The 16544-nt window shown below is 37.4% G+C and overlaps 1 protein-coding gene across 2 annotated transcripts in view; it reads right to left on the bottom strand.

The window, feature by feature from the left end:
* The window catches only part of COPB2 (COPI coat complex subunit beta 2), a 68734-nt gene that overhangs the window by 2568 nt on the left and 49622 nt on the right, over positions 1-16544 (bottom strand). For both annotated transcript variants that reach the window (XM_038571034.1, XM_038571033.1), the window contains exons 3-17: positions 15923-16008; positions 15400-15527; positions 14215-14363; positions 12157-12303; positions 11231-11330; positions 10235-10377; positions 9602-9801; positions 7987-8097; positions 5863-5951; positions 5673-5779; positions 4333-4476; positions 3587-3717; positions 3098-3305; positions 1954-2064; positions 764-978 (exon numbers count right to left, since the gene is read on the bottom strand). In XM_038571034.1, coding sequence (XP_038426962.1) covers positions 764-978; positions 1954-2064; positions 3098-3305; positions 3587-3717; positions 4333-4476; positions 5673-5779; positions 5863-5951; positions 7987-8097; positions 9602-9801; positions 10235-10377; positions 11231-11330; positions 12157-12303; positions 14215-14363; positions 15400-15527; positions 15923-16008 — 2069 coding nt within the window. The remainder of the gene's footprint in view (positions 1-763; positions 979-1953; positions 2065-3097; positions 3306-3586; positions 3718-4332; positions 4477-5672; positions 5780-5862; positions 5952-7986; positions 8098-9601; positions 9802-10234; positions 10378-11230; positions 11331-12156; positions 12304-14214; positions 14364-15399; positions 15528-15922; positions 16009-16544) is intronic.

Genomic DNA, 16544 nt, shown 5'->3' on the forward strand with positions numbered 1-16544 from the left:
CTTCAGAGTTAAGGTTTTGCCATCAAATAAATTATAGGAAACTATTTTCAGGACAGTTTTTGGTTTTTGAATTATGGACCTATTCCTACAGGTATACAAATTTATAAATACATATATTATAAAAACACATTGGGATACACTAAGCTTTGATAATAAAGTGTGAGGTTTAAAAAAGTCACTATGGAGGGCAAGGTTACTGAATATTTTGTGTTTTATTTCATAATATGGTCAACTAATGATGAGATGATTTGGTTTGCACTAACTGCTAGACTTTGAGAAGTATATGGTATTTTTATGCTTTACAACTGGACTCAATTCTAGAAGTACCTGACATCCTCAACCCCCTTTATTCTTGCCATGGACAGGTCAGAATTACCCAATTTGGGTAAAACTATTGGCCATTTGGGTACTACAGGAACAGCACAATAGCTTCCTGCTGTGGTAAAATAAAATGGCTCAGCCAGGGAGAGGCCAGGCTTTTGAGAAAGGTGTTTAACATTTCTCTCAGTCCAAGCCTCCTTAAACAGCACATTTTGCTTATTTCGACCAAATGTGTCAAGAGCATCCCTTGCTGAAGGTGGACACCACCACGGTAGCACTGTCCTTCCTAGGACTACCCCTACTAGCCAGGGCTAGGCCAGGTGCCTGTCCGTTCTCTCTCCAGGGTTCATTCTTCCTCTGTAAACCACCCTCATAGTCACTGCAGAAACCAGTGCTTTAAATTACTATGCCCACCACTCTTAGACCTTGGATTAATACTTACTTGCCCTGTAAAAAGTAGCTCATGAATGCCACGTTATTCTTGCCATCTCTCTCTGCACCCTCTGCTAGTTTGTTCACCATACTAGCATTTCCAGAGGCAGTGGCCAAGAGCAACAGGCCTCCATAATCCTGTGCATGGTGCAGGCACTCCTGGGCAAGGCCAAACTGACATTTACTAATGGCAAGTTCGGCAAGTTGTTTCCACTTTTGTTCTGACTGTAAAAAAAGAGTTTCCAAGTTAAAACATCTATGGAAATAAACATTTGAATTTTCAACATAACAGTCTTCTGTTAACCTATTACTGGGCTGCCAATGGGAGATATTTCATACATATACTGAGCTGTGCTTATTAAGCTGGTTCTATCAATCAAAGTAAGAATGGAATGACAAAATGTATAATGAGAAAATGGAAGTTATTCGCATATACAAAATGAATTCAAACAAATCAATTTTAATGATGCATGAATAATCATCAACCCATTATAATTTTGTAATTACACAGTAAAACTAAAAGTAATACTATCTAATTGGAGTTTTAAGGTAATTAGATTGCAGTTATTTTAATGAGTGATTTAGTACCATTTCTGGAAAGTCTAGAGCATTGTTTTTTATATTCTTAAATATTTAACAATGATGTTATCTGTTATTTGTAGCTTCTCAAAAATCAAAATGCTACACATTTGGATGATCTCAATGTAGTTGAAATTTATTTAGCACATCTGAAATGAATTTACCAATAAATGCTAGACTTAAACCACAATTGGGGGCCCTTAATACATAGCAGTTCATTAAAATCATTAAATTGTGTCAAAATATTAAAATCTTTAAAACCAACAACTTTCTCACTAGTTTGGGATAATGGCAAATTACTGCTTTGTCTGTCTGTACTCTAAGTTCCCAGACTACAATATCTAATATCTTACATCTTCTTTTACAAAACAGATCTCCTATAAGCTACTGAAAACACTTTTTCTTAAACAAATTCACAATGCTAAAAATAGATCTCCAATAAAATTCATTCATGTAAAGACTAACAAAATGCATTTTTTAAGTGAACAAATAGAGGCAATCATCCAAAGAGATTTACTAATTTGCATTTCAGAAAAATTTAACAAGAGAACTTAAACTAAACACAAAGAAGTAGCTACTAACCTTTGAATCAATTACAGAAAATCATGACTTAGTACATACCTCTGCTTCTACTGCTAATTGGTATGCGATTTTCAGTTCTCCAAGCTGTAGAGCAAGTTCAAAGCGATGCTCCGGATCTGTGGATACTGTAAGAGCTTGCTGCTTGAAGCCCTAAACAGAGAACATATGTAACTGTGTGTGCAGTCTATATGTGTATACCACACACAGCAAGTCAGCCATTTAGCTCTCTCTTGAACTAAGGCTACCTTGCTAACACACAAACCCCACTGCCTAAACATAATAAATAATACTCTTTAATGAGAAGACAGAAAAACGAAGGAATCATTAAATTAATTGCTAAGAACAAACCAGCAGACAAAATGCAGTCCCGCAATGCTATTTTCTAAGCACTGGAAGGTGACTGATGCTGAACAAACTCATGTAAAACTAGTAAATTAAAAATGCAAAAGCAAGCAAATGTCAAAAAGACAAAGATTCTGGAAAGCTGAGTGAACAAAGAGAGGCTCAGTGGTGTAGACCTAGCTGTTCACAACCTACTCACTAAGCTGGGCTCAGAGATCATGTAATCCAGTCCCTCAAAGAAAAGCAGTTAAATGTAAAAGCTTCCTTCCAATTTTTCCTAATCTGTGGGTCATTTAGCAAACGTTTTGCTTGCAGGTCCTGACACTGATAGGGTATGGTTACAGGACTTGACTGCTGGTCTTATGTCTACTTGATTCATCAAAGGGCAGGAAATCTAAAACTGTCTTCCATATTCCACAGAGTCATCAAAACAGGCTTTTAAACCAACTACTGTAATTATCAAATTAGCTTCTCCCCTAAGACAAGGAGTACTGATGGGAGTATGCACTGTGGGCAAGTTCATCAGCTCTATGGATGTGGTGCATTAGACCAAGCTGAGACTTCAAGAGACTCCCCTGGAATGAGGAAGAATGCTCGGTTATGGGGTGGCCAAGAGGGAGTTGCTGGACAGCTATCCAAGTTCTGTCCAGCTGGATCTCCAGGAAGGCTGTATCATTATGTTTAAAATGTTTTAACTTCCCAGACTACACAAACTGCCCCCTCTCCCTCTCTCTCTGTGTCTTTCACGTATAAATAAATAAAATCTTTAAAAAAAAACAAAAAAAAACAAAAAAACACCCAAAAAGAAAACCAGCAAACAACAAAAAAAAATCCCTCTTACTTGCTTTTCCAGAAAGTGTGCAACTCTGGTCCTCTGTTCTTTTGGAATGGTAGGAAGAACCTTATCAGCCATGCTAAAGTCCCTTCTCATGACAGCTGTCTGGTATTCCAGCACGGAAACCAGCAGAGAATAGCTAACAATGTTCAGTTCTTTATCACCCAGATAAAGCCTGTTGTCTTTAGGAATATAGCCCAGGAGATACATTGTCCTGTAACAGACACAGAAACTAATTAGGAGTAGGCCCAAATCAGTAGAATGATACACACACACACACACACACACACGCACACACACACACAACCTGCCTCTTGCTCAGAATCTTTTCACTTCGACTGATGCAATTTTGATAAACAAGAGCCAACCTACTAAAACTGCTACACACTGAAAAATCAAGCCTATCACTGCTACAAACCAGCAATAGATTTTGTTTAAAAAACATAATTCTGGATTTAGAATGCTTGACACAAAAGTAAAACAATATTCAGTTACCTGTCCAAGTGGGCAATGGTGACTATTTCTCCTCCAACATAATAATTTAATCTGTTCACAGAACTTGTGTAAATGAAGCAATCGCCTACCCACAGCCCTGTTTTCACAATTTCCTGAATCTCACCAAGAACCTGCAGAGAGAAAAATAGTCTATTATTACCTTATTGAGAATTAGAAGTCCTGTCAATCATAAAAACTGAGTATGACTGGGGTGATAAGGTACAGTAAGGACGCAAAGTAAAATCCTACTTCAAGAAAGAAAATATTTTCTTGGAATTTCTATCTTCTTTCTCCATTTAAAAACAGATTCCTGGATGAGTATTTGTAACGCAGAATCTCACTGCTGCATCAGAGCTGTGATCTAAACTCACACACATGAAACTGGAAAAGGAAGTATTTCATAAAATCTTCCAGGACCATCTCCACAATAGATGACTTAATTTTACCATTTGAGAGCTCATTTAAATCACTCTGGGTGAACTGTCTTAAGACCAAAACACCTTCTAATTTCCTTACTGAAAGATATCAAAGTGAATCTAATGATTTTCTAAAATCAAAGTACAAATTTCTTTTAAACATACATACTTTCAAACTCTGATCTTTGAGTCAAGACTTTAATTTTCACATTTCACTGGAATTCCTTATATGTTCACTTTCTCCAAAACTTAATAAAATATCAAACTCAGTGAAGTTTATACAAATATAAATCACTTAAAAACAAAGCTAAAGTTGTGTTGGTGAATTACCTCAAAGGCGTCTTCAATGCCATCTTCAGTAACTCCCTCATGTGTTTCCTGTGCAGCCAAGACTTTTTCAGACAGATACTTCAAGATAAAAAATGACTCCTCGGTGGCAATACAGACCAGCTCTCCAGAGTCAGACCAGAAAATCTGTAACATGGCAAGCAGACACACGGACAGTTTCGGATTTCTGTGTGGTATGACTAACTGCATACACTTAGTTTCTAACAAGATTTGTTTTTCTTACATCAGGATAATAAATACGCATTTGACAAGTTTATATAGTGCATGGTGTGTACATATATGTACAGATACATATACCACATATATACATATACGTACATGTGTATATCCATATTTGGAGGGTAGATGGGGCAGTGCCTTGCTATTTATTTATTTATTTGTTTGTTTGTTTGTTTATTTATTTATTTTTCTTATAGTGCCTTGCTATTTAGCTGAGAAATGGAAAGACCAAGGGGAGACAGGAAGGAAAGCTGTTAGGAAGCACTGGACACGCTGTCATTTAGAAGCAGCAGCCCATTCCCTATTGCTCTAAAAAAGTGTTTTTCAGCCTTTTTTTTTTCCATTATCACCTTCACCCACATACCCAGGAATCTTTTTAGACATTTTTTTCCCTCACCTCCCCCTACAAAATACCACGGATACTATATATGCTTATACATATATAATGCATATACATACATACATGGTGTGTATATATATATATACACACACATAACATATATATACATCTAAGTATCTACCCTTTATAGATAAAGTGCAAATTTTCTTCACCCTCAAGAACCAATTTTTCCCCACCAGGGTGCTAGTGCCCACTCAGAATGCAGGCTATAAAAGACACAACCAGAACCCTAGGGAGGTGGATTTGTCTCCAAAGATTTTTGTCTGACAATGAAAGGTGTCAAAGAAGCAGGTAGTTCCAGAAAACTTTGCCACTGGAGACATTTACCTGAAGTTTAAACAGCCATCATCAGGTAAAGTATGAAAAGGCTTCCTGAATGGTACGGGAGCTCCTAGGCCTTTCCAAGTCAAGAGCTCCCTGACTTCTTATCTTTAAAGCATGCTTTTTATACTGTCAAATCCATTTAAAATATGAATGGCACTTGGCATTTGTATAACTTTTGATGCTTTTCAAAATACCCACTGTCTACTACCTCATTCATATACCACAATTCTGATTTTCTAAGCAATTTTGAAGTAAATGGTACTGAGTCCAACACAATGGAACCAGGACAGCTGGGTATAAGGACATTTCTTTGCCTCAGGGACCCAGAGCTCCTCACAAAGCTACACGTTCCAGAAGTAACAACTGAGGGAAAACTCACGTGTTTGGGCTGAATTTCAATTCTGCGTATGAGTTCTGTATTGTCCCAGTCATAGAAAGCTAAGCCATTTACAGATCTGACTCCCAATAAGAAGCCTCCATAGATACCTGAAAAGAAAAAAGACTTTTGTTTAGCTGTTTCTGAGCCATTGCAAAGCTTCAAAAATGTGTCATATATAAATAGCACTCACTTTCAGCTCCAAAATCTGGTTTAAATGATTTTTTTTCCTTAAAGTTCTTAAATATCTTTACAACACTGTTGCTCTCTCTTATTGCGTATCTTAGGGAGAAAGGAAGAAAAACATAGCATATTATATACCCAATCATACTTCCATCAAATGTTAGAAATTTTTTCAGATATATTTGAGTAATGATTATGGGTTTTACACTAATACACACATTATTAGGGTATACAGACTATTTCAGAAACTAAGACCCAACATCACTCGCTAAGTGAGTGATTAAACTGGTATATTCCTGCAATGGAACACTGCAAAAATGGGAACCAATTCATGCAACAACCTGGATGAATCTCAAAAACATTATGCTGAGCAAAAGAAGCCAAATGTAAGAGTGGATACTGTATGATTCCATTTATATGAAACAAAAGACAAATCTAATCCACATGGTGACAAAAAGCAAATCAGTGTTTCCTGGGGCCAGGGAAATGACTGTTAAGGGAAAACAAGGGGATTATTTGGGAATGATAGAAATGTTCTGTTTTCATTGTGCTGGTGGTTAGATTATATACATTTGTCTAAATTCACTGAAATGTACATTTAAAATAGTGCATTTAATTTTGTATAAATTATACCTCAATAAAGGTGACTTAAAAAATAAAGAAAAATTTTTATAAGTGGTGTAGACATTTTTGGCAACTTAGAACAGTGTGTATATTCCAGCCTCTTGAAAAGAGGGGATGGGGCTGTGGCTGTTGCTGGATATTCAAGAGTACTGAAGGAAGTGATCTGATAAGCATTCCTATCAAGAGAGGAAAGATGTTAAGTAGGGCCTTGGCTGGATAAAGCTAATTAAAAAAAAAAAAAAAAAGGCAAAAAGCAAACTATCAAAACAGAGGGGATCCCTGGTGGCTCAGCGGTTTGGCGCCTGTCTGGCCGAGGGCGCCTGCCTGGCCCAGGGCACGATCCTGGGGTCCCGGGATCGAGTCCCATGTCAGGCTCCTGGCATGGAGCCTGCTTCTCCCTCCTCCTGTGTCTCTGCCTCTCTCTCCCTCTCTCTATGTCTATCATAAATAAATAAATAAATAAATAAACCTTAAAAAAAAGAGATATATAAAGAGAGATAAAGCAATCCATGAACTGTAAGTATTTTTTTTTAAAGATGATAACAAAGTACATTTTAGTATATGGGACTGTGCGTGTATGAATATATTTAGGAAATTGATGAAAAGAGCACAATAAATTCATACTTCTCAGTATATCTTATTGTTAAAAAATTTAAAAACACATATCTTCATATGTAAAACTAAGGCTCAGGTTACTTGGTGTTGAGGACAGGGGCAATACAAAATATGGAGGAAACAAAGCTAAGAAAACTGAAGATGTAATTCAGTTGTGTCGTCAGAAAAAAACAAAGCCACGGGTGGCCCAGTTGGCTCAGCGGTTTAGCGCTGCCTTCAGCCTGGGCCAAATCCTGGACCAGGGATCGAGTCCCACGTTGGGCTCCCTGCATGGAGCCTGCTTCTCCTTCTGCCTGTGTTTCTGCCTCTCTCTCTCTCTCTCTCTCTCTCTCTCTCTCTCTGTGTGTGACTATCATAAATAAAAAAAAAAAAAAAAAAAAAAGAATTATAAATAACTAGTACCTAGTGTGATAATTCAGAGATTTTTCCTGCTTTTAATGGGAATATTTTATAAGTACTCTAAATTCAGGCAGAATTTGTTTTAAGAACAGCGGTTGGATAACATCACAGAAAAAAGATTCAATGAAGTTCTCATCAAGATGACATCAGATTGTAGTCTCTCCCAACTAGCTCTGGACCCTAACAGTCAGTACCTGAGGATGCCAGGTCACAAGGAGAGACTACTTTGTCTTGAGCCCAGAAGCACCAAGCCCTGCCACAGGCTCTATTAAGGAAACTGGTGCTGGGCCCCCAGTTTAATGGGATTATTAGATGAGCTTGAGTGAGCTTGCTGAATACCAAATACAGAAAGGGCAAAGGCAGCTCTGATGAGAATTGTCCTTGAACACGGAAAAGCATAGCCAACACCGAGGCTTTGGAACATGTTTCATATAGCCGCACACAAATCACCCATCTGCAATCAGTGCCAGCTGGACAGCCCCAAGCCAAAACTTACTCTGAAGAATCATGGGCCCATGCAAACTCCTGGGCAGATCCAAAGCTCTTGTTTCTCAACGCCATTGCTGTGTAGATAATATACTCACCATCGCCACACACCACAACAAACCTGCAAATTATGGAAGACAGGGAGAGAAGTAGGATCAGTGACATGTGGAAGTTATGAAACAATGCTTCATCTTCATAATAAAATACTTCTAATAACAAATGCTACTTCAGCTGACTGTTATTATTGAATCTGGTATCTTTTAAAGTTATGCATTTCTTCAAATACAGAGCTACCCATACATATTCTATCCAAAAACATACTATGAAGATGAGGTTTTGCTAAAAACTTTCTTGCAGTGGCCTTCTCATATAGACAAAAGAGACTTGAGGCAGAAAGAATGGCTGGAGATGCACAGGGGCCAGGATTCTAATAATTCAGCAGATTTGGGGGTGGGAGGCAGGAGGGCAGGAGAGGGAGAATCTTCAGCAGACTCCATGCCCAATATAGAGCCCGACTTGGGCCCAGTCTCACAACCCTGAGATCGTGACCTGAGCCAAAGTCCAAAGTCAGACACTTAACTGACCGAGCCACCCAGTCACCCCTCAACTGATATTTGTTGAGCACCAAGATGAGTAGCACTTTATTCATTACATTTATACCATAAGAAGGTGCTACTTTGTTGCAAGATTATCTTAATTTTAAAGCATATCACTGGAATGAATAAAAATACTCATTTTTAATGACTGTTAAGTTCATCAAAATAAACAGAATATTTTAACATTTAATTAGTGAAAATAGAATATTGTATATAGTCAAGTGAAATTTTCTCAAGATATAAAACTCTCTGTAAAATATTGTATTAGCTGCTATTAGACTGCCAATGGTAAAATGCAAAACTTAGAACAAAAAAAAGTGTTTTTTATGATATCAAGGGAAAAAAATTTAATGCGTTTTTCATCTTCCTAAGAAAATTATATTACAAGTAACGATGGATACCATTTACTGAACAAGGCAGCACACTTGGTTTACAGTTCATCTTTTTCAATACCCAGCACAGAATTATAAGACACCCAGATCTATTGTAAAGTAACTTTTAAAGGCGCACAGGTTTAAACCTATGCTTCAAACTCTTTTACAAGATGTTCGGTGCTTTCTAAATCATAAGAAATGAAAATGATGGTTCAAGTATAGATAAGAAGCAGAATTATTACCATTCCCTCAATTTTTTCAAAGGACACATACTTCAGAGTCAGCTTTTCTTCCTAAGTTAGCAAATTTTTAGAGCACCTAAGGAGTCTCAGGAGAAGACATGGTATCTGCCCTTGAAGGAGCACAAAGACACAAACCCCACACATTTAAAATGAATAAATACAAAGTATTTAACTGTTCAAAATTGTGTGGTGGGACAGAGCCAGGAAGGTAAATATGCTTACATCCTGCATGCCAACTTGATCGATGGACATGCTCCCTGCCAACTGGGTTGAGGGTTGAGGATTGTTAGGCTAGGTAGGGCAAAGCTCATCAGGAATGCCCACCACAGAGTAAGAGTGGTATACACTATGGATATGCAAACACTGCTCTAACATACACAGAAGCTCAGAGGGAGATTCCGGTTATGGCTTACCGTCCATTAGGATTGTGCTGAATAGTCTGGGGATATATTTCACAACTGCCCATGTCCTTGACTGCTAATGGCAGTCTTTCTCCATCTTTAATTTCAGCATCTCCCATTGCTTTTAGGTTGGCCTGCTGGACTTCTGAATGCTTGGCCCAAATTATCTTTCCATTGGCATCCATGGACATGGCAGGTTCCTCCCGACCAAGCTGGAAGAATGATAAAACCACAAAATAAACATTTCTATTTTCACTTAACAGAAGGCTTCTTTTTTCCACTTTAAATCTCCAGTACTGGGATCCCTGGATGGCGCAGCGGTTTGGCGCCTGCCTTTGGCCCAGGGCGCGATCCTGGAGACCCGGGATCGAATCCCACGTCGGGCTCCCGGTGCATGGAGCCTGCTTCTCCCTCTGCCTGTGTCTCTGCCTCTCTCTCTCTCTCTCTGTGACTATCATAAATAAATAAATACCTTAAAAATTAAAAAATAAATAAATAAATAAATCTCCAGTACTTACTCTCTTATGCTTAATGAAAGAAGAGCCAGTTTAATAAAAGTGGTGGCTTAGAAGATGATTGTACTAAAATACAAGGAAAACTTCTTCCACTATGTTCATTTATTCAGAGAGTATAATTAGAGATTACCTTCACAATGATGCTCCCTTCATCATAGCCCAAAGCAACATTGTTGGACCCTCTCAGACTGGCCACACACCACACCCTCTCCATTCCATAATTCAATGTGCTCTCAAGGCGGTACGTGCTGGAATGCCAAATACGCACGGTTCCTAAAAAGAACAATGTGAATGCTCCCTTTTAATCTGAACATCTAACAATGAACTGTGTTGGGTGAACCGGCCACAGGGAAGTCTTTATTAGTTTCCTGGTAGCTTAATTTTTTGACCTATAGTCTAGTCTGTAGGTGATTTTATAAAGCAACATAAATAAGTGAAGAAAATTTTAAGAAACTAAGAAATGTGATTTTCCATGTAAAATAATGAATTTCCTAGGTACACTGCCTACTATATACCTGCAGATGCTTTACACACATGTGATCTTTTCTTTTCACTATAATCCTATGGGGCAGATATGTCTGTTCTCATTTCATAATCTACTCAAACCACTATCTATGAAGTGGCAGCACCTGAATTTGATCCCAGGTTTTTAGACTCCAAAGTACTGACAGGCTTTTTCACAGTTTTTCTTTAGGACTTCTGGGCATCCTTTTACTTAAGTAAGAGAGCCAAAACACACTAGGAGGAGGAGGAGAGTGAAGACAACAATGTCCCTTCACTCTCCTAAAGCTCAAGTATTCTCTAATAAAAAACAGTGAAGTTATCAGAAACATCCAGTTACAATGCAGGGCACTACCTGGCTTAAACACGCACTTAGGGATCCCTGGGTGGCTCAGCAGTTTAGCGCCTGCCTTCAGCCCAGGGCCCTGGTCCTGGAGTCCTGGGATCAAGTCCCACATCAGGCTCCCCGCGTGGAGCCTGCTTCTCCCTCTACCTGTAACTTGGCCTCTCTCTCTGTCTCTCATGAATAAATAAAAAAATAAAATAAAATCTTAAAAAAAAAAAAAACAAAAACCATGCACTTAGTAATTATAAGCACAGGAACAAACGTACATTTCTAACTTACCGTCTTCTGAACCTGTGATGATGATTGGCAACTCAGGATGAAAACTGGCACAAGACACATTTTGAGCATGTCCCTCCAGTGTCTGTACACATGTCTTATTCTGTAATCAAGACACAGAAAAAAAAAAATATTTTAAATATATCTATTTTTTTAATGAAAAATAACTCATCCTTAATTTTTCCAGTGCACAGATACATAAGTGATAATGGTTGTGACAATTTAAATAGTTTTTATATATAGAAATTTTTGAAACACAATTATCTTATGTGCATATTTTTTTCTAATTCTTTGACAATATAGGGAAATGTAATTGCAACTATCACATTTAAAGAAGAGATCTGATTTTCATCTGAATATCCTCCGCCCCCCGCAACTTCTAAGATAATATCTTTAATATTTTTATTCTGTACTTAAACACAAATCTGAATAAGGTGCTGAGTAACACTGGCTTTCTAAGCCTCATTTTATTAATAACTGTTTATGGAAATTTTGATCTAAGAAACAGAAAATCTGTCTCTTAGAGATAAAAAGCATAGTAACAAGAAGTCGTAATTAGGTTTACAAAGCCTATGTGACAACTGGCTATACCATGGCTATGTCATAGTATTATTTGTTGATCTGCTAGTTTTCAAATATGAACAGAAGTCTACCAGTGAGGATACTAGAGGATGTAATACTTCATTTTAACCAAAATGATTATAATTTCTACTGTTGAATGAAAAGTAAACATAATGGCATTTTATTTTAAAATCTCGATAGGTATTTGTTTTCATTTTTATGGAGAACTCTGAGACCACTATTTAGATGCACATACTGAAGCATTATTACTATGAATGGAGTTCAATAATAAAGTTTTAAGCGTTCTGAAGAAAACAGTGAAATCCATGTCTAATATACAGCAAAGCAAGATTATGAAAAAACTGTACCTGATAGTCCCATATTTTAACAAGACGGTCATCTGCACCTGAAATGAGGTATGGTTTATCACCACCACTGTAGTAATCGATGCAATTCACGCCTTTCTCATGTCCTTCCAGAGTGAAGTTTGGTGAGGAAGAACCCAATTGCCAAACCTTTAGAGAGCAACAGCATCTGCCAGTCAATAAGAGGCCTTGCTTTTCAGAAGGCAGTTCCACCACACTTCTAATACATTAGATAAAGTGTCAAAGCCCAGGAGAGGAAAACTAAAAACTAAAGAATGTATGTATTTTTTTTCATCCATTTGTTTCCATTCTTTCTCACCTTACTTGAATTTCCAGGGGGGGCAGAATAACTACAGTGTTCTCTGAAAATGCCAATTTCCAGGCTTTATCCCTAGAGAGTTTTTCCCTATCCCTACAGATTCTTCAGGAATCTAGATTTTTTTTTTTTTAACAGATACCCCAGTAATCCACAGGCTGTGTCTGAAGAACAATTCTTTAAAGGTAAGATGTGGTTTTTATGAGAATTTCAATATAAAGATAGTAAAAGTGGATTTAATTTAGTAAGGTTTATTAAAAAGAGAAAATTACCACTTAACTAAAAAATTTAGAGTATGGAAAAGTAGTCAAACATTACCATAGCACTACTATTGAGCTTTATCTTTACAAATAATTACTGAGAGCCTCCTACATAAGTGGCCCTCTAGGAGGTATAAAAGATGCGTAAACAAATGTTTACCACTGAATACATTTAATAAACTTTGTTAGAACCAAAGATAAGACAGTTTATGTTCTCAAGATATACCTTTTATTGAAGAAAATTTGAAACTAATTTCTCAAAGTTTCCAACCTATGTCAAAAACAAGGACAATCCAGCAAAAGGGGGAAAAAGGTCAAAACCCTAAGATATTTGGACAGATATCATTTAATAATAAATTATCATCAAATAACATAATATTTTACCTAAGTTAAAGGAAAATTAATAAAAATGTTACGTAGATATAAACATACATGCACACATGAAAGCAAAAATTAATGCAATTATCATTTTAAATCTATGCATATAGAGATTTTAAATACTGTAATGGAAAAAGGAGTATGACTACTCTCATGCAACATGTATTAAGTGTCTGGTACAAGCAAAGCACTGTGTTGCTGGCTACTGAGTGTCTGTTTGAGGGAGTGGGGGTGATACCAGTTCCTACCCCAAACATCAACATTTTGGAGGATAAAGATTTCTGAAGACACATTAGTTATCATTCAAAATAAGGGCCATAATAGAAACAAAAAGGAATGGAAGGAATGGGATGAGCATGGCTGGCTCTGTCTGGGGATGTAATGGAAGTCTGAAGAGAGCCTCTCAGAGTAAATAACGGTGCTAAGCCTTGAAAGATGAGTAGTTCTCCAGAGGAAAAAAAGTCAAAAGGGAAAAATAAAGAGTATCATAAGTAGAGGTAACAGCTGAATAAAGTTCTCTAGAAAATGGTGGGTAGGTCAGGGTTATAGGAGATGTCTCATAATATTAGCTGTGGCTAGTCTGGAAACCCTTGTATTCCACATTAAGGTACTGGGACTTTATCCTTAGATTGGGAGCAGAAAGGTCAAACCCATGTTTTAGAAAGACTTGGCAGCAGTAGGGAGAAATAAGAAAAAGAGAATGGAGGCAGATGAAATTTTAAAGTAAAATAGATTAATACTCAGCTGAGGTCAACAACAAATACACTGAAAGGAAATAGGAAACAGAATACACGAAAAGGAGAAGAAATAGGAAATAAGAGATACTGGCATATTTCTTATTCTAGGTTTGCAATGGTTTACAAGTTTTATAATAGATTGCTTTGACATGGAAAAACACTCCTCCCACTGAGCACAAGTTGTCATAATATTTTTCTAAACAGAATTATGTCCCTCCGGACCAAAGTGAGAAGTTCCTATTTTGACTTCAATATGAGCTCTTGAGAGAAACTTCTAAGCAGGAATAATTTTCTGGCACAGCCAGGAACACAATACCTAAAACAATGATATTTCACCATCATAATGGATATAAATAATAAGACACCCTACCTTGATGGTCCTGTCCAAAGATGCACTGGCAAACTGATTGTTATCTTTGGGATTGATCACAATCTGCATGACATAATGAGTGTGTCCTTCAAACACTTGTGAGCAGGACCATTTTTTATCCCAGTCCCAGAGCTTAATAAGCATGTCATCTAGGCCAAAAGAAAGTCTCAAGTTAGTTGCAATTTATATTTCTTTCATTCAGAAGATGCAGTCTTTGTTCCTTTTAAGGCAGGAAATCTAAGAGAAATCATACATTCCATGATTTAAAGAAACAGAATCAGAACTGAACACATTTTTCAAAATCCTTATTTATCCTATAAATAAACTTAATTCTCTATGGAAGAGTGGCGATAAGAGAGAAAAACTACTAACAAACAAAAATTTCAGGGATCCCTGGGTGGCGCAGCGGTTTGGCGCCTGCCTTTGGCCCAGGGCGCAATCCTGGAGACCCGGGATCGAATCCCACGTCGGGCTCCCGGTGCATGGAGCCTGCTTCTCCCTCTGCCTGTGTCTCTGCGCCTCTCTCTCTCTCTCTGTGACTATCATAAATAAATAAAAATTAAAAAAAAAAAAAAATTTTCACGAAAAAATTTAGAAAGACTCTGGGCTTTACAGAATGACAGAAGAGTAATACAAGTTTGATTAGAATCTAATTATGACTGAATAATGATGGCAGTGACTAGGGAATAAACATTCTTCTAAGAATGGTGAAAAAAAGCTTTGAATTACTTCTCAGTTTTAACCTAAAAATGTTTCAAAGAGCATTACCAAATCAGTGCAATTTGTTTTAATTAGCCTCCAAAAGTCTACTGTTTTAGATTTAATACTGAGAGCAAACCAGTCTGAATATGAAGATAAAACTGACGAGGGTATATGGCAATCTGGCAAAAACTCACCCACCAGCATGTAAATTAGCTTTCTGTTCAGCAGATGTTTAATCATCTAGACCTTCAGGCCTTCCCTGACAGGAACCAGAGCAATTGCTACACAAATCCTAAGTAGAGTTGATATTTCATTAAATACAAAAGCAAGCGGCACTGATAGCACGTTAATGGATTTAAATAGTTTAAAGGCTGCTTGGAATTAGAACTCTAAATGTAACAGCAGTGAAAAAATTGCATGTCTCACTGAATGAAAATTAATTACTCAAAGAGATGCACATGACCAAAAGGAGTCCTCTCTTACCGCTGCTAGTCAGAATGAAAGGCTGGGTTGGATGAACAGCAATACAACGAATATAGTCTGAGTGTGCTTCAAACATATGAACTCTCTCCAAAGTATTGTAATTGAACACTCTAATCTGCATGTCATCCTAGAAATGGAAATTTAGAAATCATTATTATTGTTATGAAGTAAACTATGCAAAATATGTAGGGGTACCTGGGTGGCTCAGTGGGTTAAGTGTCTGACTCTTGATTTCCGCTCAGGTCATGACCTCAAGGTCCTGGGATCAACCCCGGCCTCGGGCCTGCTCAGTGAGGAGCCTCCTTCTCTAGCTCTCCCCCTCCACCCCACCTCCCTCGGCTCCCTCTCCCTCGTTCTCTTTAAAAATAAATAAATAAATCTTGAAAAACAAGTGTATTAGGGGCTCCAGGTATTAAGTACATGCCTCAAAACAGTACACTAATTAGCAAATCAAGAATCAAAATTATTCACATAATCACTGACCAATTAAGAAAGGATTAGAAATTCATATAATTACTTACCTGCTCCTGTCACAACCCAATTCTTTCTTGCAACAAACTTTGCAGCTCGAACAGGAAGATCACACACTTCAAATGTTTTCACCAATGTCTTTAAAATTTAATAAGAATATACACTTTTAGTTATGAGAAAATAACTGAAAAATCCATTGTTTTATATTTAAAACATCCAATTATTTAGGTCACTCCTAATTTAAAACTATTCTCAGGCTGAAGCATGAAAGCTCAACCACCAAATGAAAAAAAGATGATTATCTTTTCTTTACTAGTTTCAAAATTAAAGTATTATAAAGGATAAATGACAGCAAATGTCCACAAGATGGAATTCCAGATCCTCTGTGCTCCAGCCTGCCCTTCCTATCTCTCTAGCCTCACCTTTGGCTACTCCCAGCCTTACCTTTGCTCCTCCTGTTCTCTCTGACTGATAAGCCTGGGTGCACAGAACCTTATACTCCCCTTCCATAATATAGTACCTTCATGACTCTGTGTTTAATGTCAATCTTTCCTGCTAAGCTCCCCAAAGGCAAGAATCTTGTTCACCGCGTTCCCAAAGCCTAGAACAGTATCCGGCAAACAACTGATTTGTAATAACTATCTGTTGAATGAATTGGTTCTTAGTTTTTTTCT

The sequence above is a fragment of the Canis lupus genome, chromosome 23 (assembly GCF_011100685.1).
Source record: "Canis lupus familiaris isolate Mischka breed German Shepherd chromosome 23, alternate assembly UU_Cfam_GSD_1.0, whole genome shotgun sequence".
Lineage (NCBI taxonomy): Eukaryota > Metazoa > Chordata > Mammalia > Carnivora > Canidae > Canis > Canis lupus.